This window comes from Terrapene carolina, unplaced genomic scaffold, assembly GCF_002925995.2.
Source record: "Terrapene carolina triunguis isolate 2854851 unplaced genomic scaffold, T_m_triunguis-2.0 Scaffold193, whole genome shotgun sequence".
Classification (NCBI taxonomy): Eukaryota; Metazoa; Chordata; order Testudines; family Emydidae; genus Terrapene; species Terrapene triunguis.
In genome coordinates, this window is record NW_020664544.1 from 3627125 (window position 1) to 3653783 (window position 26659).

Sequence of the window (26659 nt, forward strand, 5' to 3'; positions counted from 1 at the left end):
AACTCATTTGAGAGCATTTCTCATTTCACCCACATAGTTGTTATTGGAGCATTTAGTGCACTGGATGAAATACATTGAATGATGTGATAGGCATGTATAGGACCCATGGATCTTGAAAAGTGTTTGGGGGGGAGGGGGCAAAGTATTGTCTCTTTCACCAGCAGAAGTTGGTCCAATAAAAGATATTACCTCATCCATCTTGGGACTTACATGGCTACAACAATACTGTGAATTAGGTACATACGTATGTACCTAATTGCCATATCCAATGAAACCACTAATCCCTCAGTCTTTTCTTGCCCCATTTTATAACCCACTACTAGGTTCAGATTGGATTATTGTAAGTTTTATAGGGTCTGACTTTGGTCAGTGGGGGTTGGTTTTGGAGATATCCCATCTCCTAGAACTGGAAGGGACCTTGAAAGGTCATTGAGTCCAGCCCCCTGCCTTCACTAGCAGGACCAGTTTTTGATTTGCCCCAGATCCCTAAGTGGCCCCCTCAAGGATTGAACTCACAACCCTGGGTTTAGCAGGCCAATGCTCAAACCACTGAGCTATCCCTCCCCCCTTTTGCAGCTTCCTTCATAACCCCTGCACATCACCGGTGATGTTAAACTTACTTTAATAATGAATAAAATAAGTCCTGTTAACTGTCCCATTTTAGACAAGAAATTTTGTGCCTCATATTGACTTGTTTTCATAATGGTAAAGTGACATCTGAAACAGTGAATTTTGAAGCTGAAGTTAGAGCAACATTATTTCTGTTCAAGAAAAGAATCCCGCCTTGTCTAAAATAATTTGCCCTGCTTGTGCATTACTTACGTTAGGTCTCTTAGCTGTTGGGGTGGTAGTTTTGAGATGCGTGCTACCCTTCCCACAGCAGTAACCAGGAGTTGCTGCTCCAGCTATTTTACAAGGGGGGGGGGGGGATGTAACTTTGCATTTAAAAACTTTTTTTTTTTTTTTTCCTGCAATTAAATATTTTTGTAACATTTTGGCTTCAGTTGCAATTTTTTCCACCCGCAGACGCAAAATCCCCACCGCTTTTCCCTCCCCCTCTTCCCTTGCAGAAGCAGCCGCCTACCCTGCAACGCTCCTGGGCATCGCATGGGCACCCACGTGCCTCTTCCCTGGGAACTCCCAGTACCTCGCCCAGCGGCCAGAGGAAGGGGAGGGCCGGAGGGAAGAGGGACCGCTTCAAGTCTCGCGAGATGACCACCCACCGGGTCGAGCCGTTCTGCTCTCGCGAGACGTCTCGGTGGCTGCGAGAAGGCGGAAGTGTCGCGCGGTTTGGAGTGTAGCCATGGCCGTTGGGCTGGCGGCGGCCGCCGCGGACTGAGGCCCGAGCGGGAGGGGCCTGGCCGCGGGTACCTGCTCTACGCCAGGCCGGCGCCTGCGGCCTGCCCCGGGGCCCTCCCCTTCTCCCTCCCCCCCTCCCAGGCCCGCACCGGCCCACGGGATGAAGGCGGCACAGGGGGGCGCCGAGGGTGAGTCTGGGGTGGGGACCCCGGGGGGGGGCGTGGCCCGTGGGGGGCGGGGCTCTGAAGGGGGAGCCCTGGGAGAGCTGCCCCCCAACTTCCCTCTGAGATTCTGCTGCCCCCACCCCCGGTAGCCCCCCACCAGTCAGTTCCACGGGGGTTCGGTTGATCCCTGCGCCTGCTCTTTGCTGAGCTAACGGGGAGTTATTTCCGCCCTACACACACACGTTGCCCCCGTTCTTATCATGCTGCTCCGCTATCCTGCATGGGAGGGGACCGAAACGTGGGGTCCCACGGCCCCCCGCCTCCGTAACAGCAATGCAGCCCATGCCCACTGGAGTTCTTCGCTGCCTGTTGCCCCAGTGGGATGTGAACGGCTGCTGGAGCTTAAGGGTTCCTAGCACAGGCTGCTGTCCTCAGGCTGCTCCCCTGAAGATGCAACACCGCTGTCTAGCGTGGGATGTTTCATCTTGGGCTGCATGGTCTCCTGGTATACAGAGCGTACGGGCACCTGAGCCATGTTGATCCAGCATGATCCAATATGGCCCATGAGGGGTTACAGGTCCTCCTGTGCAAAGCTTTATGTTGATCAAAATAGCGTGCCCTTTGATCAAGATACAGCATTATATAGAGGAGTTTGTAATCTTTGGGGGTTGGGTCTAGCATAAAATAGATCAGATTGCAGACCCCTTTATCTTCATCAGACATGCCCCTTCAGTTGCTATTGCACTGTCAGTGAATGATACAATTTAGTGCAGACGTTCCCAAACTTTTTTTTGGCTGAGCCCTCCTTTGGCGATTCATGTCTTATGCACACACTCCCTTGTGTGGATGCCTGGTACCTACAGGGTGGGTGTCCAGTACCCACGGTGGGCGAGGGATGCCTGCTCCCTATGGGGAGCAGAGTGGGTGTGTCCTATGTGGCAGTTTCCACTCCGTACAGGGGTTGGGGTAGTCTTGGCTGATGGGACCTGGCTCCCTGCCGATCACACTCCTCCCTGTGCAGGGAAGCAAATGGAGCCCTGCTTGGATCAGGAGAGCAGCAGAATGCTGCACCCTATGAGCAGTGGCCCCCTCTTGACTTTGGCCCTTTAGTGTGGCCCTGGGGCACTGAGCTCTGTCTGCTTCCTCTACTCAGGCTCTGTCCAGCAGGGAAAGCAGCTGGGGCTTGGTTCCCTGGGGCTGCACTGAAGGGCTGGGGGAAGGAAGAGGCTCTGTGCTGCAGGGGTATCAAAAGTAAGGGGGACAGCCTACAGCTTCCTCCTTGCAGAGTCCCTTTTGGCTTCCCCAGCAGAACATGGTAACGGCCAGGTGGCAGTGGGGGAGTGAGATGATCAGGGAACCTGGTCCTGACAGCTGAGACTGTCCAAACAGCCCCCTATCCGCTTCCCTTACTGGACTGGGCCCCTCTTGGCTCGGACTCTTCAGCACAGTCAGGTCCTCACATTCCCCTAATAGCATTGTTGTGCTTCCCCTGCCTGGGAGGTGTTCTCCACAGTTTAGGAACCTCTGATCTGTTCCATCACCAACCTGAATTTTGAAAAGTCCCTAGATATGTGTGCTTCCATGAGCAGTAACTTACATCATGAAAGTGTTATAATCCTGTGTTTTCCTTGGATCTGGCAACTCGGATGAGGTTGCCAAAATAAACTGTGATTGCTGTACATTCCAAAGAGTCTATAGAGGAACCGGTTTCTTTATTAATGAAAGCCGGTGTGGCTTTAGCATGGGTTCAGTTGCACCCACAGAAATAATGAAACCACGGCTGCAAAAACAGGCAAACATTCATTTCTCCTGGCCTGGTGCAGAAGGGAGGGCGGGGGAGTTGGTAAGTGAGCCTGCCCTTCACTCACCCCATGGCAGCGGCTCCTGTCACAATTGAGGTGTGGCTGGGCCAAACCTGAGTGCCACTGCAATCCAGTGCAGTGCCCCTCCATGCCCTCCCCTTCGCACCAGGGTGGGATATGAGTTAGGGTCGTGGGGCTAGGGAGGCGACTGAGACATGACACTCATTTTTAAAAAATGACTAGATTTCAAGTGATGGTGTCCCTTGAAACCCCATTTACTGTGAAATCCTGAAATATGTCAGTCCCTTGCAGTGTGCAAATTGCAATCCCAGTTCTAGGACATCTCTGCAACCTAATGATACCGTGCCCACAGGATACCAACCTTAGGTATTGGCTCCATCCCACTAGGCAGGTCAGAATACCTCTAAAGCATAGAATTTTGAGCCCTCTGAGGTGCTGGCAGTTGGGCAGGGGCATGAGTCCCTCCCTGTCTCGCATTCCAACTGTCGCTGCCTCAGGTCCTTCCCTGTAAATGGGCTCCAGTTGGAGCCTTTATAGGGTGTTATGTTGACTTCCATTCAGTGCTGTGAAGGTGTTTTGAAAAAAGAAAAGAATTTCATACATGAATGTGAGTACAGTGGATCTCACTGTGGTCTGTGGGTTCCTCCCTGGCTGATTCACCGAATACAAATAGTTGATTGTAGTGGGTGATTGGGAGGTTGGGAAAGAAGGTGGTCTGTGGGGAGGATCTTTGCCATACAATAAGGTTAGTAGAACAAAAGAGTTGGAAAGGAACTATAAGTGTATACCGTGCAATAAGAGACAGGAGATTGAAAGTAGAACCTCCCCTCTGTAAAGATCTGCTATGCTTCTTATCTTCTGTTTTCCTTGAGCTTTCAGCAGGTCTTTAAACCATCCTCTTGTGCCTGCAAAGGGTATGCAGTCAATTATAATGCAATACCAAGACTAAACTAGATGGACCAAATCCCACTCTCTCATCTTACTCACATATGTAGTCCTACTGATTGCCCCAAGAGGTCTTTGAAGTCTTATTGTCTCCTGGGTATGATGACCTTTGGTACAGTCTTTGCATTATTTAACTCTGTGTGAGAGAGAGAGAGAAGAGTAAAGTGGCAATAAGTAAAATTTCTCAGAATTGTTTTATGTTGCTGTTAAAGGCAAAGGACACATCTTTTATTTAGAACTTGCAGGAGTTTTTATTTGTAAAAGTTTGAATGTTGTTGTCAGCACTGAGATTAAACAGCGGCAGGCCCCCTGACTGAGTTGTCCCATATCATTTGTCCTGTAGAAACGGAGAAGCTGAATAAGATGAGTTCTCTCTTGGAACGACTTCATGCAAAGTTTAACCAAAACAGACCTTGGACTGAAACGGTGAAGCTTGTCCGTCAAGTCATGGTGAGAATTGGAGGAGTCTGGATGAGATTGTTTCCTGGGAGAATGGTGTAGTTATGTAGTCTGGATTAGTAGTAATAGTTCTTTAGCACTCCTCAGCCAGCTGTCTCAAGGTGTTTTGCAAAATCTTAATCCTTACAACCGCTCATAGAAGAAGGGTTTTACCAGTTGCACCTAGAGGGCGTAGCCAAGATCAGGGTTCCCATTGTGCTAACCCAAACAGGGAGAAATAGTTCCTGCCTGGAAAAGTTTATAATTTAAATAGACAAGACAGACTAAGGGGAAACAGGCACAAAGAGATGAAGTAGCTTACCCAAGGGCACATAATGGAACATTGGCAGGGTCAGGAATAGAACCCATGATCCTGCTGCCCTTTACCACTGGACTGCAGTCTCTACTCAGAACTAAGGTACCAGTCCCCTTTGGCAACTAGCTGGTAGTGCAGTTGTGCAGCACGGTCTCATTCATTCTCCTTTTCTGGTAGCAGTACAGTTAATTTGTGAAGAGCTGCACCAAGTTATTGTAGAAGCGTTCCTAATGTTAGGCATGTTGCTTTCAGTTTTAGCACCACTGCCCGGCTGGTGCGTTTGTTGGAATGGCAGCAATGGGGAAGAGAAAGATAACCCAAAGTTTTCGGCAAATATTGTTCTGTGGTGTGTGAAATTTGCATGCCTGGCTATTTCCCCCCATTTCTTCCTTTATTATTCTCGGTTTGTTTAGGATTATGCATATATAAAAAGCTATTAGAGTCAATTCTTCCAATTCAATCAGCTGCTTAAGAAAAAAAAAAGTGTGTGCGCACAGTGGATATCTTTAAGTTATCTTGCTCCTGTTCTCATTTTAAGAAGCTAAATGGAAGAGTAATTCTGGGATAGGATTTAATTAACTTTAAATTGTCTGAATAAACAACATTTGGCCGTGAATAACAGTTATAGACTCAGTCTTGATGAACATTGCATACAAATGGTGGTTGTTTTCTCCCTTTTCACTCAGGAAAAACGGGTTGCGATGAACTCTGGGGGCCATCAACATCTGGTGAGCTGTTTGGAGACTTTGCAGAAAGCATTAAAAGGTTGGTAAACTCCTTGGAAATGTAACAACAAAAAATGTACTTACGCTTTCCATAGTGTTCAGAATGAAACATGATTGAAATATTAAATTGTAAAAATAAACAGAAATAGCAAATGTTTCATTTTGTGTTTCTGGTATGTGCATTTACATATGTGCGTGCTCACTCTCACACGCACATATTTACCACTTATGCCACAGTAGAACGTCATAGTTTAGGTTGCCAGCTAAACCATTTGCCTGGCCTCAACCCAAAAGTGGTTTTGTATGGGAACATGGAAGAATATCAGTTCATTTCTTTGCAGTTGTGACTGCGATGGTGGGCAGTATTTATTTTTCTTTTTAAAAATTGCTCCTGCTATATTTTGCATGTCAATAATTCATGTGTGCATGCACCCAGATGTGAAACCGTACAAATGAATAATGTTGGCTTGTGTGTGGGTGAGGAAGGGTAGTTGAGACTGCACTTGGTGCCACATGAATACACTCCTATGGGGAAATTAAGAGTCATTCAGTCTAAACTTGCCTTGTGTCTTTCCTGTTTAGTATCGTCTCTGCCTGCCATGACAGATCGCTTGGAGTCTATAGCTAGACAAAATGGGTAAGTCTTCTTTTGTGGCAGAGGCATTTCCTGTGTATCTGTACAGAATCATCATAATCTCACTGCTGGTTTGATTGTTTTTTGTGTGCATCTCATAGCAATTTTTGTTTTGTTTTGTATGTAAGCCTTGGATCTCACCTTAGTGCAAATGGCACTGAATGTTACATCACTTCAGACATGTTCTATGTGGAAGTCCAGTTAGATCCTACAGGGCTGCTGTGTGATGTGAAGGTGGCGCACCATGGAGAAAATCCTGTGGTACGTATAACCTAGAAAGAGGAGATGGGTAACGCCAAAGGCAAGCAGTGTTGGTTTGCCTCCCCTCTGCACAAACACAGGGAATCAATTGTGTAAAATATGTCCATCTAGTTCTCATAGAAAATCTCTACTCGTGACTCAAGTGGAATGTGAAAACCTCCATGGGGAGATTCCTTCTCACTCCTAAATTTGGTGATTAGTTCAGTTCTGTGCATGTGAACAAGAACCACTTAGATAATGGTCCATATTTTTCTTTGAGTCAGAGTATAATCAACCGACAAAGCAGAATTACAGTTATCTGTAGCTTTTTATCTGTTTCCTTCAGTATATTTCTTTATTATTGATAAAACTTACAGTTCTGTAGATGGAAGATGGAAACTTGGGTCAAAATGTTTCAACTTGGAGGCCTAAAGTTAGGCATCTTAAAAAAGTGGCCTGATTTTTCAGAGGCGGTGGCATCTGCAATTCCCATTGATTTAATTGCACCTCTGAAAACCATGGCACTTTTAGTAGATGCCTACATATAGATTTAGGTGTTCAACTTAAAGCCTCCAAGTTTGAAAACTGATATAGTTGTTTAACAGGAGATAATATTAATTTAATTTGTGCTGCAAGTGATTGACAAACAGGGCATCAGAACCATACTGGTGTAGAGCAGTGCGTGTAAAACTGTTTCTCACCAGAAGATAATGGTCAGAAACCTCATTCTGTCCCTGTATTTTATAGTCATAGAAATGTTCAAAAGTCACAGATTAATTTGAAATGAATGTAGTGTATGTTCTTTCCATTTCAGAGCTGTCCAGAACTGGTGCAACAGCTGAGGTGAGCAAAAACAGTTGTTCAATATCAGGGAAAAGAAGCTTTTTCAGGATGCAATGATCAGCAGTACCATTTTATGGTTGGAATTGTACAGCAGTTGGTAACTGTTCCTTCTTCACAAAGTCTCTGCACTTTCACAAGAGGTTTTCTGGCTTCGTTTGGCCAGGACTTCCTCACTTTTTTCATCATGCATGGTACCTTTGAAGCCTCTGTACGAGGCCACACAATTGTCTCTTGACCAGGGTATCTTGCAGAGAAATTTAAAAAACAAAAAGCTAAAAGTAAATTGACTGCCAATATTACAGACAGTGATGAAAGAAACACATTTTCACAGTTTTCATGTTGTAAAAGTAAATTCCTGAGTGATGTAAGAATTTTATTATAAAGATAATAATTCTTAAAAATAAAACAATCTAACTATGAACAATTTATCCAAATGGCTTAACAATGACCATTTTTTCCCCCTCCTAGAGAGAAAAACTTTGATGAATTCTCTAAGCATCTAAAGGGGCTTGTGAACCTTTATAAACTTCCTGGAGACAAGTAAGTGTATATAGCATGTAGTGTGTCTTTCCCCCTCCCCCCCCTTTTATGGTTATATAACCAGTCTAGGCCCCAATTCTGCAAGCACTTAACCCATGTTAATTTTACACAGGTGACTAGTCCTTTTGGCTTCCGTCGGCCTGCTTGTGTGCTAATAAATAAAATAATAACCAATAATAATATATGGAGATATCCTATCTCCTAGAACTGGAAGGGACCCCGAAAGGTCATCGAGTCCAGCTCCCTGCCTTCACTAGCAGGACCAAGTACTGATTTTGCCCCAGATCCCTAAGTGGCCCCCTCAAGGATTGAACTCACAACCCTGGGTTTAGCAGGCCAATGCTCAAACCACTGAGCTATCCCTCTTAAAGTTAAGACTGTGTATAAGTGTTTATAATATTGGAGCCCAAGTTACAAATCTCTAACAAGTTACATCATTTGTTTGGGAATCCATTTGTCAATTTTCTTACACTAAGCGACTTGAAAAACTGTTTTTTATCTTGATAACCATCTGTCTTTATACATAAAAAAGCACTGCATTTAAAGGTCACTGTCAAGATAAACTATATTAACAAATTTCCTTACCAATGACCTGATCCTCCATGTATTTATTTGAATTACCATCGTGCCTAGGAATCCCAGTTGTGGACCAGGATCCCATCGTGCTTGGAGTTGTAAAAGCACAGAACAAAAAGACAGTCCCTGCCCCAAAGGGCTTACATTGGGTTATTCAGGTGCATACGTGTTTGCAGGATCAGGGCCTAAGTTTATACTAAAATACTAAAAGAAATTTTAAAATGTCACTTCTATATTTATGCAGTGCATTTACATTTCACTTCATATCAGGTGAGATAATGAACTGGTCAGTTTCAGGTTCATTTTGTTTCTCTCTGATTTCACTGCTAACTAACACAGTGGTGTTATTTTAGGGACTCTCAACAATGCAGGGGAATATTTCAATCCAATACCCATTTTCACTGACATTAAAAAAAAAATCTATTCATAGTGGGCAAGATTTAAAAAAAAAAGGGGGGGGGAGGAGCCTAAATATAGACTCCTAAGTCCACGTACATGGCCTGATTTCAAAACTGCTAAGTACCCCACATCTCCCATTGACTTCAATGAAAGTAGAGACTGCTGAACATCTCCCGGAAGATACTTAGTACCTTGCAGTGTTGAGTCTTTAGCGAGTACTGTGTCAGCTGCACACGCGCACACACTTGATTGCATGGACTTAGAAACTTGCTGCCATCTAGGCAGCCAGGGTTGATTTCTAGACAGAGATTGAAATGAATTTAATAGTAAAATACTATGAAGCATAAAAATTCTTATTCTTTTCATTTTCTCCTCTGTGGTTCTGTGCATTTTTGATTTAAAAAACATAGATGTACATATAAAGCCCTTAATTTTATCTTTTATTATAATCATGAAGTACACAGATACCAAATTAGGAATACATATGTACATGATTTGCTCTATACAAATTGAGAAAAGAAAACAAAATATAATATACAATCTAAGATGTGAGACATTGTATCATTCACCGTGTATACATCTTTTATCAGTTTACATTGATACCATAATAGGAAAAAATGACTGTCTTTAGTGATTTAATACCATGATTAGGGTCATACTATTAGTAAAGAATTTAATCTGAAGTTCTGAGTTAACTTCAGGTTCTGTACAGTTTCTTGAATTCTTTTTTTTTTTTTTTTTCCATGCTGCTTTTTTTTTTCAAGCAAACTTAAAACTAAAATGTACTTGGCTCTTCAGTCTTTGGAGCTGGATCTCTCAAAGATGGCAGTGATGTACTGGTAAGAACATTTATACACCTTTTGATTTTCTCAATATCTGGGCATGAATTGGTGCCATGATGAGGCCCATACTTCCTGACTTTTTAAAAAAAAAAAACTGATGCTGACATTAAAACAACCCTATGCAACTGGAGGTTGATACAAAGCGTTATAGAAACTGTTAATCATTTTTAAGGCTTTTCTAAAGTCTGTGTTCAACTGCAGAATGAGCAATTGAAATAGAAAGTGAGGAAAAAACAGGCTGAGGATGAAAAAGAGAGAATAGAGATGGAAAAAGAGCAGAGACAGCGTAAACGAGGGACTGACTGGAAAAAAAAAATAGATACAGCAACTTTTCTAGCATATAGCAGGAGGAGATACTGGGATGGGGTTGATCAGCCATCTGCCAATCTATCACGGGTTGTTCCAGCAAAACAGGTTGGGAACCACTTACATTAGCTTTTACTGTTGTAGATTTAATGGACTAAAACCCACTTAGCTAGTGGGGAAACTGATGACTCCTTTCACCAATACTTTGAGACATTTTCCAATTACAGTGGGAGCTTAAGATACTTACTTTTATCTGACTGTGAACTGTGTATTGTAAGATCTCAAAGGAGCCACCAGTGCTTAGACGTTTGGGATTTGAACTATGCTCCAGCACATTATAAATCTACGATTCTCTCTGTTGTAGGCAAGCCACCAACGCAAGTCTCCTCGACAAGATTCTTCATGGCAGTGTTGGGTATCTCACCCCAAGAAGTGGAGGTATCTTTGTCTTTTGTGTAACCAAAAGAGAGAATGGGGGATTGAACAGACCCTTCTTAGTTGTCTGATTTTATTCAGGTGACTAAAACCTTTATGAATGGTAGCTGAGCTTCATATTAGGAGATGGTAATAGTAGATAAGAGTTGCCAGTGTAAGAGTGGTGATCATCTACATATTTCTAAGAACCTCATGATCCAGTAGGGTAGTTTTACTTTTACAAAATCACTCCCTATACTGGATTTACAATGCACAGTTTCTCTCTGTCAGACATCTTGGCCTCTGTTAAAAAGAGTGACTGTTTGAACAGCTTTGCACTTCATGTGCTGTGCAGTATCGCAAAGTGAGTGTGGTCTGGTTGCTAGTGACTTTTATGAAGGATCGGTGTAACTCATCCATCAAGGCCCTCATTAACAAGCCTGTTTCCCACAGGTCACCTGATGAATCTCAAGTATTACGTTTCGCCCTATGATTTATTTGAAGAAGGCACTGGAGCCCCCATTATTTTGCATGAGAACAACGGTACGTCACCTAAAAGGCTGCTTCTGGCCACTGATTGTACTTTAGGCACATAAGATTTTCTGTCTGTCTAAAACTTGTTCCTGGTTTTGTTTAAACTTTTCTATGAGTTTTTATGAGTTAGAGACAAGAATATTGTAGAAGAAGGCAGCTTCCTTATAGCGTGAGTGACTGACTTACTGGTGGTAGAGTTTAGATTTTTGAGGAAAGTGTAGAATTCTGAAGATTGATGGCTGGGTTCTCCTTCATAAGCAGCACAAAATGGCCTTCATGTCTGGAGCTGGCTGATGGAGAATTGCCATTGCATAGGGGAAGTCTCCCCCAGCAGAAAGCTGGCAGAGGTGGCTCTTCTGTTTTCTACGCCAGCCAGCCCCCTTGCCCCTGCCATAACAGAAAGGAGAGGTCATGTCAGATGTGTTCCAAGGGCGAGAGGAGCATAGTAAAGCAGAGCTCCAGTGCGCTTGGTCATCCACTAACATAAAGTCAGTGGTCCTTTCAGGACCTTACGCCAATGGCAGAAGTTAGACTAGGTCCCCTGCTACTCCAGCTTCCACTGGGGTTGGACAGCCAGGATCAGGGAGTCACGACCATTTGGCTGTCTGCAACCATTGCTCTCCAATATGAGAGAAGCAAGGGCAGAGTGACTGACGTAGGTTTGAGAAGCACATGCAAACCCTAGGATACTTCTCCCATTTTCTGGATACAGTTGCCCTCTGGAGGTGAAATCCACTTCTGTGCAGGCCTGCACAAAGCCAGTGCATCACTTAAGTCCTACTTAAGCCCTCAAAATATGCAGTGAGGTGAATTTAATCCAGGATGGCTAACTCTAGGTTTATTTTTTATTGATTAATTACAAAAAAATTCTTTCCCCTGATTTCAGCCATGATGATGAGTGTGGCTTTTTGTAGGACTATAATAATAAACTTTCACATCTGAACATAGAGGTTTGCTTTTTGTTAGCATTTTATACAATAACACCAAGCTCCGTATCTAGCAAGAGCGAGACAACTTGGAAAAATAAGACACTGGGACCGAATGCATCCAAAATCATAAATAATTTTGCACATAGAAATGTACTGCAAGGTTGTAAATTCACTTGAAATCTATTGCTGACCGGTAATCGGCCCACCCCAGAAAAGAGAAATAGAACTTCAATTAGCATAAATAAAGGGCTGCACATTCAAACTAGACGATATCAAACTTTGAAAGAGATGCTACATAGACAAATAACCCATCTACACGTGAGCAGTATTTTTAACGCCTAAAGCACATTAATGGTTTTTCCAGCGGTTTTTGATACGGTCTCCTTTCTCTTGCCTCCTCTTCCAGTCCCTCGGTCTTTGGGCATGAACGCAGCGATAACAATCGAAGGAACCTTGGCTATGTACAAACTCCCAATTGCACCATTAATTATGGGATCTCATCCTGTTGACAACAAAGGGTAAGGAAAGGGCACTTCTGCTGGGGCCTCTCACAGTGGCCTCATTCAGTTGCTACCGGTGTGTCCCTGTTTTGAGTCCTCTTTCCAAGCCATGTCAATAACACAATGTCGTATCATCAGTCATGGGATTTGATGTGGCCCCGATCTGTGAAATACCCTGCGCTTGAGACATGAGTGAAGCCTATTTTTCAGGTGTTAATCAAGTGTCGTAATTTTTCAGAAGTAACAGACAAGATACAGACATAAGTTTGGGCAGAGGATAAAATGTGTATCTTAAAATATAGACACACTTTAAAAATTGTTTCTGTGCATACACCATAATACTTTTCTACCTTACATGTGTATTGTGAGGATACATTCATTAATGTTTGTATGGTGCTCGGGCACTATTTGTGGGGGGGAGAGAACATAATGTACCTACATAAATATAAATATTCATGTAATAAAAAACAAGTAACTTCAATGCTTTAGGACTCCATCCTTCTCATCAGTCACCAGTGCCAACAGTGTTGACTTGCCAGCTTGCTTCTTCTTGAAGTTCCCACGACCTATTCCAGTATCCCGGGCTTTCATTCAGAAACTGCAGAACTGCACAGGTGGGTTGTAACTCTATCAGACAAGTATTCACTAGCTTTTACTAGTAGATTGTTTTAAGCACACTAAGTGAGTTTAACCCAAGTTCTTATACTCTTTTATATGTACTTTTGAGGATTGAATAGGTCCATATTATTGCGCAGCTCCTTTTAGCTCCATGATGTCATTATGCTCTGCTGTGTTTCCTCAGGAATCCCATTGTTTGACACCCCGCCAACGTTTGTCCCCCTGTATGAGCTGATCACGCAGTTTGAGTTATCCAAGGAGACCGATTCTGTACCTTTAAACCACAACATGCGCTTCTATGCAGTAAGTATGTCACTAGAACTGGGGAACTAAGCACACAGAAGAGGCAGGTTGAGGACCTTTGAAAAGAGTTAGAAACCCTGGACTGGAAAGTATTAAATAGAACTACAGCCTTCTCTTGTACCAGTATAACTGTCAATTAGGGGCATGTTTTTACCAATAGTTATTCCAGTGCAGCCCCTAGACTGGATGCAGTTATACTTAGAGGTACCGCTTTTGTGTGTAGACACAACCTAAGTTATCCAAGCCAGAATGCTGGAAAAGACACAATCACAGTAGGTTAATTGTCCTGTCTTAACTTTGAATTGGTCATCCTCTGGACTGCAAGAGTTTCTTTTTGCAACTGATCTACCTCCATAAAAGGTAACCCAAAACTGCTATGTACTATTTTGTCAGACTGTTGGTAAATAAACCGATGCATGTGCAACCAATGAGTTTGTCTGCAGGGGTTGTCTTGTTTAATGTTCCTATTTAACTGAGAATCCCGGATCAAAACAAAAGTCTTGGGAGTGGAGAATGTAAGATGACCAGAGAAGATCAGCAATTTGGTCTAACAACATTTGATAAATGACCTCTTTTTTTAAACGTTTGCCTGTGCTAATGAGCTGGTCCTCCTAAGGACAGACTCGCCATTTTGATTGGGTTAGCTGCACAGATGAGAACTATAAGGGTAGCCAAAATTATGGTATGCCAGAGACTGGATTTATGGGAAGGTATTGAAATCATTTGTACTGTTAAACCACCGCTTCTCTGAGTGACTGCCATGAGGTGGAAAACTTGTAGCTGATGTGTGGAGGGAAGAGGAAGGTACTTTCTGGGTTGGCTACTGTGTTGAAAGATGCAGTTTCCATTGAACATACCAATATCTGTACACAGCAAGCGACTGAATGCTCACATTAACATGGAATTATCTGGCTTCTATAGGTAGCTTAGATTCTTAATGTAATTTGAATGGGCTTTTTGGGGGTTTATAGATGTTTTTGCATTTGCATGTATAATGAGTGGGAATTGACTTTGACTGTGTAATTATAAAATCCAAGCATCATGAGAGGTGGAATGTCACCGGGGTGGTTAGGGCAGAGATCTGGGAGTTAACATTCTTGGGTTCTGTGTGTGGCTGTTCCACTGACTACATTGTGTGACCTTTGGGTAAGTCACTTAAACAGTGTGTGTGAAATCCTGGACTCACCGAAGTCAATATAAAACTCGCATTGAATTCAGTGAGGCCAAGATTTCACCTTCTGTGCCTCCGTTTCCCCAACTGTAAAATGGATCAATACTTAATCACCTCACAAAAGGACAGTGAAGTTTACTGTGTATAAAAGTGCTTTGAGAACCTCTGATGGGGCAGTACAGAGGTGCAAAGTAACATTATCATTCTTGGCAGTGGTATTTCTAGACTGGTATTTTGTTCAGGTTGTAAATCAGTTTATAAAAGGGTTTGATTCTTAGAAAGTGTCTCTCCAATGTGTCAATTCCAACTACAAAGGTAACTTAGCATGACACAGATTTTGGAGCTGCACTTGCTTTGGTAGCTGTCTTTACTTCCTTGTATCCAGTACCATTGGAGTAAAGCACAGATTGTTTCCTAGGCTCTTCCAGGACAGCAGCACTGCTATTTCCTGAACAAGGATGCTCCTCTTCCAGATGGAAGAAGCCTGCAAGGAACTCTCATTAGTAAAATCACCTTCCAGCACCCTGGCCGGGTTCCTCTCATCCTCAACTTGATCCGGCATCAAGTGGCCTACAACACACTGATTGGCAGTTGTGTCAAGCGAACTGTTTTAAAAGAAGGTGGGTGACACATTGACCAACATAAATAAAATTGTGGGACTAGAGATGATCCTGGATTGTTCTCTGTAGCGTGTTAGAATCAGACGGCGGGTTTGGGGAATAGGAAATTAGAAGCCCAGGCTGCTTTGCTTGACCATTTAATTTTTCTTTCTTTTGGATGGCTATATTTGAGCTCATGTCTGTCTTCGTCTCTTGTGCTGTGAAGATGCTGCATTTACCAGCTCCTGTGTCTTTCAGATTCTCCTGGGATCCTGCAATTTGAAGTTTGCCCCCTCTCCGATTCCTGTTTCAGTGTATCCTTTCAGCATCCTGTGAATGACTCCCTGGTGTGTGGTGAGTAGGGGTCAGTGAAAAGCATGTGTTTATAAATGGATTTCAGGTGAAAATAGGGTTGGGTTTTTTTTGCTTGTTTTGTTTTTGCCACTACAGTTGGAAGTTTAATGTCTCCCAAACACCTTCTCTCTGTCTTTCAGTGGTCATGGATGTGCAGGACTCCACACATGTGAACTGTAAACTATATAAAGGGCTCTCTGATGCTCTCATCTGTACAGATGACTTCATTGCCAAAGTTGTTCAAAGGTAAACCAGGCCTTCTCTGTGTTGCCATTAGATGCTACTCAGAGCATCTTTTATAAATCCCCAGAACTAGCACCCAGATACTGGTGGGCACTTCACAAATATCTAGGCACCAGTGGTTCTACAGGTCATTTTTCTGCAGAAAGATCCCGTTGTAGATCACCTGCTATCTCGTTCAGACTATCCACCATAGTTATTTATAAAGCACTACAGTTTGTTCAGCCAAAGGGAGTGCTTGAATAGCTGAATATTTGTAGTGTCTAAAGAAACTGAGTTAATCAGTAACTCTTGCTTAACAATCATTGTTATAAGCATGCGACATAGATTTCTAGCCTCCTCAAATCTATGTATAATAGTAATAGCGCTACGATAATACAAATAAATAATAATGCCTAGATCTTTTGTAGCAATTCTCATCCATAAATCTCCAAGCACTTTACAAATGACTTAAGTGGCATTATTCCCATTATACAGATGGGGAAACTGAGGCACGGAAGTTTAAAGTCATATGCCCAAGGTCACCGAGCAGGCAAGTGGCAGAGACGGGACTATAAGCCAAGTCACCTGAGCCTCTGTCTAATGCCCTGTCTACTGGTACATACTGCTTCCATTATCCTTTCTATTTCTTAGCTACAAAAGAGACAAAATATCATTAAAAGACTTTTTCTGAATTCTGGTGAACACCTCTGTCTGGGTGGCATCATTCCAGAACTCCATTTCTAATGCACTTCAACTTTTGTTGAGAGTTTTCTACGCCAGCCTTGGACAAAATCTACCAGATTTGAAGCCATTCATCCTTTGTCTGTGGATTTCAGGCAAATGATGGTCAGGAGAAAGGGAGGCAAAACCAGGGTTGTATTGGAATCTCAGTTCCAACTTTAACTGCGGAGCAGCAACTGCTGACCTTATGAAATATCTGTTTTCTGGATGCCTGTCTTAGTTGTACGTGTTTTCATGCTTCGTGATGAGCTTGCAGTTGCCTTCAAAGTCTCTGCCTCTCTTTGAATTAGAGGGTGATTCACTCACGGTTCCAACATTTGATAGCCCCGCCCCCAGGCTTTGCATTTACACAGGTCCTTTATCAAAATTGTTCAGCCCCAGGCAACATTGGAAGCATTTAGAAAACTACTAGGTGTAAATAATGCTGTGCACATACAGAGACCCTACAGACTTCCTTATCAATATTGATGAATTACCTCCCTTACAGGTCAGTATGATTATTCCTATTTTATAGATGGGGAAACTGAGGCACAGATTAAGTTGACGTACCCAAGGTCACACATGGAGCCTGTGGCAGAGCTGGGAACAGAACCTATCCCTCCTAACACCCAATCTCTTTAGCTACAGGATCATCCTTCTCTTAAGTATTACTTAGTTACTAATTATTAAAGTTTGATTGTAATTAAAAATGTAGCTGATAATATTAATGAAGGCAATGTAGAGAGGCATTGTTGTTCAATGGCTAGAGGAGTATGACAGAGTAGCTATGAATAGATACAGCAGGGAACAAAAGATTCTAAATTCTGGTAATTCCTGGCTCAGTTGCTGTCTTGCCATGTGACCTGGGGCAAGTGTCTTGCGATTTGCATTAGTTTACCGTCCTGCAAAAGGGGGATAATTCCTAACTCTCAGAACTGCTGTGAATCCTGTAATGTTTTTAGAACTCTTTAGTTGACAGTTTCTATAAATGAGCGAATTGCATACTAAATCCTTCATACTTTCTGTCTTGCAGATGTATGTCCATTCCTGTGACGATGAGAGCCATTCGTAGAAAGGCAGAAACCATTCAGGCAGATACACCAGCCCTGTCCCTTATTGCAGAGACAGTAGAAGACATGGTGAAGAAAAACCTGCCCCCCGCCAGCAGCCCAGGGTACGGCATGACCACAGGCAACAACCCAATGAGTGGTACCACTACACCAACAAACACTTTTCCGGGGGGGCCCATCACTACCCTGTTTAACATGAGCATGAGCATGAAAGAGAGGCATGACTCGGTGGGCCATGGGGAGGACTTCAGCAAAGTGTCTCAGAACCCTATTCTCACTAGTTTGTTGCAGATCACAGGGAATGTGGGGTCTACCATAGGTTCAAGTCCAACCCCTCCCCATCACACGCCACCGCCAGTATCCTCACCAGCAAGCAACACCAAGAACCACCCGATGCTCATGAACCTCCTTAAAGACAATCCTCCTCAGGACTTCTCCACTCTGTATGGGAGCAGCCCGCTTGAAAGGCAGAACTCTTCTTCTGGCTCCCCCAGAATGGAAATGGGCCCTGGGGGGAACAAGCAAAAGAAAAAAAAATCTCGCACACCAGCAGACAAGCCCAAGCATCAAACTGAGGATGATTTTCAGAGAGAGCTGTTTTCAATGGACGTTGATTCCCAGAACCCGATTTTTGATGTCAACATGACCGCTGATACTCTGGATACCCCTCATATTACTCCAGCGCCCAGTCAGTGCAGCACTCCGCCTACTACGTACCCCCAGCCCATACCTCACTCTCAGCCCAGTATTCAGAGGATGGTTCGACTTTCCAGTTCAGACAGCATTGGAGCTGACGTTACTGATATCCTTTCTGATATAGCAGAGGAAGCGGCCAAGCTCCCCAGCACCAATGAGGACTGTCCACCCATGGGAACGCCTGTAAGAGACTCTTCTAGTTCAGGACATTCACAAAGTGCCCTATTTGACCCAGATGTCTTTCAGACAAATAGTGAGAACCCATACACTGATCCAGCCGACCTTATAGCAGATGCTACTGTGAGCCCAAACAGTGACTCTTCAAACCATTTTTTCCCAGACGGAGTAGATTTCAATCCTGACTTACTGAACAGTCAGAGTCAAAGTGGCTTTGGGGAGGAGTACTTCGATGAGAGCAGTCAGAGTGGAGATGCTGACGATTTCAAGGGCTTTGCATCCCAGGCTCTAAGTAGTTTGGGGGTGCAAGTGTTGGGGGGTGATGGGGGAGAAAATAAATTTAAAGGAAGCAATCAGGCAGACCTGGTTGACTTTAGTATTATTACAGCTGCGAGCAAAACCCTGGGGTCCTCTGACATTATGGAGCATCATAGTGGAAGCCAGAGCCCTTTACTAAGTACAGGGGATTTGGGAAAGGAAAAGTCTCAGAAACGGGTAAAAGAAGGCAATGGCTCTGGGAGTAGTTTATCGGGTCCTGGGCTAGATGGTAAACCAGGAAAACGCAGCCGGACCCCGTCCAGTGATGGTAAAAGTAAAGAAAAGCTTCCAAAGCGGAAGAAAGCGGACATAGAAGGGAAATCTCCCTCTCATAGTTCATCGAACAGACCTTTCACCCCACCAGCAAGCTCTGGTGGGTCAAAATCTCCTGGAAGTTCAGGCAGATCTCAGACTCCTCCTGGTGTAGCCACTCCTCCTATTCCAAAAATCACAATTCAGATCCCCAAAGGGACAGTGACTGTTGGCAAACCTTCACACGGCCAGTATACAAGCAGTGGCTCTGTCTCCTCAAGCAGCAAAAGCCATCACAGCCATTCCTCCTCCTCTTCCTCCTCCTCTTCTGCCTCAGGCAAAGTAAAAAGCAGCAAATCAGAAGGGTCTTCTGGCTCAAAGATGAGCAGCAGCCTCTACCTGAGCCAAGGTGGATCAGGTTCAGGTCAGTCAAAAAGCTCCGCTCAGTCTGTGGGAAAGCCTGGGTCCTCCCCTATCACCAAACATGGCCTCAGCAGCAGTTCTGGAGGTACCAAGATGAAGCCTCAAGGGAAGCCTTCATCACTTATGAACCCTTCCATGAGTAAACCAAACATTTCTCCTTCACATTCTAGACCATCAGGGGGTTCTGACAAGCTTGCCTCTCCAATGAAACCTGTTCCAGGTACTCCCCCGTCATCAAAAGCAAAATCGCCTATCAGTTCAGGTTCTGGGGGCTCACATATGTCTGGGACTGGATCAGGGTCAAATATGAAGTCCTCTTCAGGAATGGGATCCTCTGGGTCCATGTCCCAGAAACCACCTCCTTCATCAAACTCTTCTGCAGCATCTTCATCTTCCTTTTCATCTGGTGGTTCTTCCATGTCTTCATCTCAGAACCAGCATGGAAGCTCCAAGGGCAAATCTCCAAGCAGAAACAAGAAGCCATCCTTGATTGCAGTCATAGACAAACTTAAACATGGGGTTGTTACTAGTGGGCCTGGAGGTGAAGACCCAATGGATGGACAGATGGGGCCAAGTTCCAATTCCTCAAGCCATTCTTTGTCCTCCAAACACAACATGTCTGGAGGCGAATTTCAGGGGAAGCGGGAGAAAAGTGACAAAGACAAATCTAAAGTCTCTGTTTCTGGAGGATCTGTTGACTCTTCCAAGAAGACTTCAGATTCCAAAAACATTGGTAGTACTGGAGTGGCCAAGATTATCATCAGCAAACATGATGGTGGTTCCCCTAGCATAAAAGCCAAAGTAACCTTGCAGAAACCTGGGGAAGGAGGTGGGGATAGTTTAAGGCCTCAGATGGCTTCTTCCAAAAGCTATGGATCCCCTCTGATCAGTGGGTCTACTCCAAAGCATGAACGCTGCTCACCCAGCCACAGTAAGTCACCAGCATACACTCCTCAAAACATAGACAGTGAGAGCGAGTCTGGCTCCTCTATAGCAGAGAAATCCTATCAGAACAGTCCCAGCTCTGATGATGGCATTAGGCCACTACCGGAATATAGTTCAGAAAAACATAAGAAGCACAAAAAAGAGAAGAAGAAAGTGAAAGACAAAGACCGTGACAGAGATAGGGATCGTGACAAAGACAGAGACAAGAAGAAGTCTCATAGCATTAAACCAGAAAGTTGGTCTAAATCACCTATTTCTTCTGACCAGACTCTGTCCATGACAAGCAGTGCTATCCTATCAGCTGACAGGCCATCCCGGCCAAGCCCTGATTTTTTGATTGGGGAGGAAGAGGATGACCTCATGGATGTTGCTCTGATTGGCAATTAATTTTTTTTAAATAATTTTAAAAGATCTCTAGAACCTCCCAGTGGGTTCTAGAGATAGCAAGCAAAGAATCGTTCATTTCAGAATACCACATTTACCTTGAGGGACGTGGTTTAAAAGGAAAACAGTATTCCTGAGGATCTCAAAAACCTGCACAGAATACCTGCGAGTGCCGATCTTTCTGACTGGGAATGGCAAACCAGTCTTCTGACTGTGGCCCCAAGTCTGCAGCCCATTTACACACATGCTGAATTTTACACTTATTAATAGTCCTATAAAGTCAACGGGCGTAGAGTTAAGCATGTGGGTAAGTGTTTGGAGGAACAGACCCTAAATTGGTGCAGAAACATAAGTTATTGTTGAAGAATTAGATTTTTCCCCCTCCCTCTCCTTTTCATGATAAGTTTTTAGTAAGTTTTGAGCTAATAACTTTAGGGCATATTTTAATGTTTGGGGCTTGTGGTTTTCTCTTTTTTTGAAGGGTGTCTGGAGAAAAGAGAAATGCTTTGCAGGTTTCTTTTATGGAGTTTCTTCATCATTTAGTGTCTGATTCTTAGAGGTGCTGAGGACCTTCATCTTCCATTGACATCAGCAGCTCTGCAAAATCAGGCACTGTGTTTTGATGGACATCAGCGTTTTATTCCAGGTCAAAGTGATGAAGGATATTTATGTCGATGTTCGATTGACCTTGCGTTTTAGCTATTTATTTATGTCCCTATTTGAATGCCTCATGCTGTTTGTTTTTCATGCAGTCTTTCTATTTTAATTGTGTGATGCAGGGTCTGAAGGGACTCTGGGAGAGTGGGAGCTTAGTTAGCTGTGGGTTAGGAAAGCCTGGAAAATGTGCAGCCACTGTAGCTTTGGTGAAGTTGGTAAAATCACAGCATGCTTTGCCCTGATCTGAGCGCTGTTTGCTAGGTTTAAAGGAAACGAAATTCCCCAGAATCCCAGTGCTGTGTATATATGAAAATTCACAACCTTTAGAGAGATACATTTAGGGCCCAATCCTGCAAATACTTAAGAATGTGCTTAACTTTATTCATTGTAAAAAAATATCCCATTTGAAGTCAATGCAGCTATTGTTACTCGTGTGCGCAAATGTTTTGTGGAATCAGGCCTTATGTTTTTAATCTTTCTGTTGCAAAAGTGCCTGGGGCATTTTTAATTTTTGTGTGTGTGCAGCACGTTTTCCCACAGCAGCACTGCTGGTAACCCACACAAGCATTCCCCATGGCCCCCCCCACCCCCACTTGAGAGGTTGTTAGCTCACCAGTAGGTGTGAATCATTCCTGTGCTGGTGTTAGTACTTGTGTTGATGAAAAACATGCTGAAATGTCTTGGCTCTGTAAAACCTGATTGGCTGCAATAGAAGCAATAATTTCCCCGAATGGCGGATTTCCTTCTCTCACCAGGACTTTAAAGGCAGATGCAGGCAAGACCTGCTAGTCTCCGTCCTTGAGAGGATAGGAGCGAGAAGTCTATTTTGTAAATGAAAGCAGTTAGGATTGTTTTGATAGAGGAGGAGACATGGAAGAGCCTTCAGACAAGGGAACACAGTGTATCTAAAGAGTACCGTGAACCCTTCTCCTTTTCGGTCCTACAGGGAAATGCATTGAGTGAAATCCTTGCCCCACTGAGTTTCGCACTGACTTCAGTGGGGCCAGGATTTCACCTGTGGGCTTGAGAATACGCTTTATTTTGGGTTTGCAGTTTGAAAAGACATCAAGGTTTAGGTTTCCTTTAAACTGTGGACATTTCCTGTCTTGCATACAGTCCAGACCCCTGATCATTTTCAGGCCAAACAGCTTCTCTTTTCTGGCTCATGTAGAGCTCCTAAAAAACTGGAATGCTTGTATCTTTTCAGTGGGTTGGCTTCTATGCAGCTAGCTGTAGACTTTCCATTCTTCCTGTCTTCAGCTCTATTTGGGGCTGTATACTGAAATTGCTATTGTCACATAGAAAGCAGGTGTGAATTTCTCTCTCACACACAATAGCTCTCCCTTATATTTTCCAACCTTCATCCCTTGCTCCTAGTGGTCTGCATTCCATGGCTTCCCTCTCACCAATACTCCCAGCTTCATGTGCTGAGATGATAGACAATAGTAAATAAAGTCTAAACCTACAGCAAATGACATTATTTGATGCAGCATCAGAATCGTATGACTGTGTGGTGTCTATGAAGAGGATGTAAGAAATGCACCACCAGATGACTTTATCTTGAGACACTGCTAGAGTGGCTGCATCTTGGAAATAATACTTGTTCAGATGGCAACAGGTTGTTATCTGTTTTAGTTCTGTCCGTCTCATTTAAGTTGCTTTATTTAAAATAACCCTTTAAACTTCTTTGGATTGTGTAAAGGCTTAGCTGAAGCTAACAGCACTGTTAACAAAAGCAAAGCAAGGTTTGGGTGTTCAAGGAATAATTTCCTCAATTAATAAAATGGACTGGTGTTTTAACAATATAAAAGATGCAGTGAAAGGCTTTTTTTTAAAATTGTTCAGCTTTGCAAATTATTAAGATTTAAATTATAAATATATTTTAAATGAAACAGCTGAATGTGTTTCCTTCACTACTTACCTAAGACTCCAGTTCAGGGTTCTAAATTTCTCCTGCAAGAGGTGGGCATCATTGCTAACACCTAAAGAAATACAGGGAACAAAGTTGCATCCTCTTTAAGCATCTGTGGCTTTGAGTGCTGCAAGAGAAACTTAATCCTGAACTGTAGTCATAGCAGGTAAATAGCTTTTCAATCCACTTATAATGCACTGTAACCCTTTCCCCTTTATACACTTATTTGTTTTACACTAAGTAAGGGAGAAAGACAGCCATTAAAAGTCAGGCAATAGTTGCATGATGCTTCTGTTGCACTGATCAGAGATGAGGTACACTTGTCAATATTACACAAACATTTTACATGTAAATGTTTGATCTCTTACAAATGTTTTATTTTTAAAATATTTTTGTTATTCTCTATGATATTTTACATCTTTCAGTATTGGAAAGATAAAAGTGTAAACTTAAAAATTTTTAAAAAGGCAAATCTTTTAATCTCAGGTTAAGAAATGGATGTTGAGATTAAAAGAAAATGGTTCTTTCCTAAATGGTCATTATGTAAATAAGTGTCTTCAAATCTGCTTTTTGTGGGCAACCGTGTAAATACTTCCTGCTAATTTTTCATTCTTTTTCAATGTAGAGTGTACTTTCAACTTTTTTGGAAATACTGCAAAAAAAAGAAAAAACATGTTTATTTACATGCAAATACATTTCTTTGGTAAGAATATTGTCTTGTCTTTATTTAAAAGCTTTCTGCTTCCCAAGAACTGTCTTAACTTCAAGGTATGTAAAGTCAACACTCTTACAAAAGATCATTTTAGAAATCAAAGATTGCTATCACCTGTCAGTGAAACATTGGTTCTGACAGTACGGGACACATTCTGTGCACTGCTCTGGTGGCATACAGGAGGCAGAACTTGTGCTGCAAGAGGCTGGGGGAGAATTCCCCTGGCACAGGTACACCATAAAGCCACCTCCTTTGTATGCCTTGGTGCAGGGCCCATGCTAAGACCATCTCCATAGTGCATGGCCTAATGTAAATTTTGAGCTGTGACACAGCCCAATGGCAGCCTAATTTATCCTGTGGGCTGCAGCAGGCTAGAATCCCAAGGGTGCAACCATCTTTGCCCCCACTTGTCCACAGGCTGTGCCTTCTGTGCTGCATAGCTTGGGGGTCAGAGCACTGAATCTCAACCTGTAGTTTTTTTTAGTGCTTTGTTTTAGAATTACAGCTTTCATCTGATTTAATGGTAAAGAGGAACAAATAAAATGGGGAGGAAAATTTGTATTCCCTAATGATTTGTGCCTTTCATGGCTAACCCTCTTAAGTGAGAACTGGTGACCTAATAATATATTCAGTTTACAAGGTCTGTGTCATTTAGTTCGGTTAGTCCCCACAATATACTGGGCACCGTATATGCATATACACAGTCCTTGTTCAGAATTGCTAAAATCACTGGACAGGACCAGGAATTCTTGTAACTAATTTGACATTAGTGAAGAGAGAACTAGTGTTAGCTAGCAACTAGCTTAGTTCTAGCAAAATGTTTTGTGGAGACATGCTTCTGCACAGGAAGCTAATCTATTGGATTAATGTGTTCTGTTACACTCCAATGTAGTCCAATCTCATCAAGTTTCAGTGGCTTGTCAAGTTGAGATGTTTGCCATGTGCTTATGGATAAGACAACAGATACAGAGCAGTAGTTCTGTATTCATATTGGTCCTTTAAAGTCCCTTAATTATAGCTTGTTAGCTCTTGATGGGCTTCAGCTGTCTTCCATTGAGTTGTCTCCTGTAAACCACTGTGGAGCTTAGATGGCTCCACACCCTAGTACAATTTCAAGCCTGAGATTTGTTGCTGCCTAAGATCCACCACAGGTTAAAATGTGCACAGTTGAAGAGGATACAGAGGGTACTCGCTGGCCCAACTGAGGTCTGATGTGAGGAGAAAGATGGTGTTAAGCAGAAGCACAAGCCTGGGAGTCAGGGGATCTGGGTTCTAATTCCAGCTATACCACAGCCGAACCATGTGATCTTGAGCCAGGTCCTTTTCCTCTTTGTGCCTCAGTTTCTCCTATCTGTAAATGATGTGGACCGCTCTCTCAATGCTATCAGAGAAGTTAAGTGATGTTTCTAAGGTCCCTTGAGATCCTCTGAAGGAGGGCGCTGTAGGAGTACAGCGTGTATTAAACTGGTATTTGCCCACAGGGTGTAGTAAAAAAGGCTCCACCAGCCCTAATTTGCCACCAGGGGCCTCTGATCTAGTGGCAAGCGAGTGCTTTTCCTTTTGCTTCTACGCTGGAGTTTTATAGTCGATTCTAGGGTGCTGCTCCTGTCGAAGCTGTTTTCTGCAGCTGAGGGAACTGTTATTCCCTAACCCAGAGAGTCCTCCTTTCAGACGGATTTTTTGGTCCGAAGTCTTCAGCACGTCTGGGATGCTGTTCAGCTGCGTCCATCCCGCCTACCTTCCCCAGAGCCGCCACCCCTCTTCCCCTACGTCGCTCTTGCGACTCGCTCTATTTAAATCCCCCCCGCCACGCTTGATTTTCCCGCCATCGCTACGTCATTCCAAAACCGCGCCCAGCGGGGATGTGATTGGACGCAGGCTGGGAAGGGCTGTTCTCACCGGAAATTGAGAGGGCAGGGGGAGCGGAGAGCCGCTCTCCCACCCCCCCCAGCACCCCCCCCCGCATTACGATGCGAAGCGTGGCCCCGGGAGGGGGCCGAATAAGATGCATGGGGGGCGTGACACTGCAAATCAGGGGACCAAAGAGTGGGAAGGGCTCTGCTACCCCCCCCCCCCCCCGGAGGCCACACACGCTTGAGGCTGATGCAGTCTCCTCTGGCACCACGGGGGGGAGCGCTTCAGGGCAGCACAATCCGCCCCAGCTCGGGGTAAACAGTCCCTGCCAGAGGGGCAGCCCCCTGGGTGCAGGGGGGCGCAGTTCCTCTCAGGATTAGGCCAAGGGGGTAAAGCTCCGGAGGGGGGGGGTGTTGCAATCTCCCGCAGGGCAGGTTTGGGGCGTGTGATCTCCTTGGGTAGAGGGGGGGTGATGGTTGAAGTTTCCCTGGGGGGTAGATGCAGCCCTCTGGCCGGGGTGGGGGGCGCGGGGCTCCTGGAGGAGCGGAGGCGAGCTCCCCCTTGCAGGTCCCGAGGGATAGGTGAAGGGGATGCAGAGTCTGTAGTCAGCCCCCCGGAGAGGGTGTGTGTGTGATCTCCACGGAGAGGTAGAGGTGGGGTTAAAGCCGACGAGTTGCAGTCTCCCCTGGATGTTAGATGTGTGTGTGTGTGGGTGTGTGTGAAAGGGGAGGGGGGTGCTGCTGTGTGCCCTGTATTGAACGGGGAAGGGTGCAGCCTCGGGTTGGGGATTAGACGGCCCTGGGAA

At 44.0% G+C, this 26659-nt stretch overlaps 1 protein-coding gene across 2 annotated transcripts; it reads left to right on the top strand.

Moving 5' to 3' along the window:
* Window positions 1-1290: 1290 nt before the first annotated feature.
* Window positions 1291-23971, top strand: MED1 (mediator complex subunit 1). 2 transcript variants are annotated; one of them, XM_024210026.2, is made up of 18 exons: window positions 1291-1487; window positions 4575-4681; window positions 5672-5750; window positions 6293-6347; window positions 6473-6605; window positions 7399-7427; window positions 7896-7967; window positions 9707-9781; window positions 10455-10528; window positions 10958-11047; window positions 12374-12485; window positions 12957-13081; window positions 13270-13388; window positions 14978-15179; window positions 15417-15512; window positions 15653-15758; window positions 17488-17628; window positions 21201-23971. In XM_024210026.2, exons 1-18 carry the CDS (start codon window positions 1460-1462, stop codon window positions 21274-21276), a joined length of 1719 nt encoding a protein of 572 aa, XP_024065794.1. In that variant the 5' UTR covers window positions 1291-1459; the 3' UTR covers window positions 21277-23971. The 2 variants fall into 2 exon arrangements, with proteins under 2 accessions (XP_024065794.1, XP_024065793.2); XM_024210025.2 differs by having other exon boundaries at window positions 17488-23971.
* The last annotated feature ends 2688 nt before the right edge of the window (window positions 23972-26659 follow it).

Bases quoted from the DNA above. Each gene is read 5' to 3' on its own strand.
- MED1 (XM_024210025.2), top strand. From the start codon at position 1,460: ATGAAGGCGGCACAGGGGGGCGCCGAGG. The intron at 6,606-7,398 runs GTACGTATAACC...TTTCCATTTCAG, and splicing joins ACCATGGAGAAAATCCTGTG to AGCTGTCCAGAACTGGTGCA. The intron at 11,048-12,373 runs GTACGTCACCTA...CTCCTCTTCCAG, and splicing joins TATTTTGCATGAGAACAACG to TCCCTCGGTCTTTGGGCATG.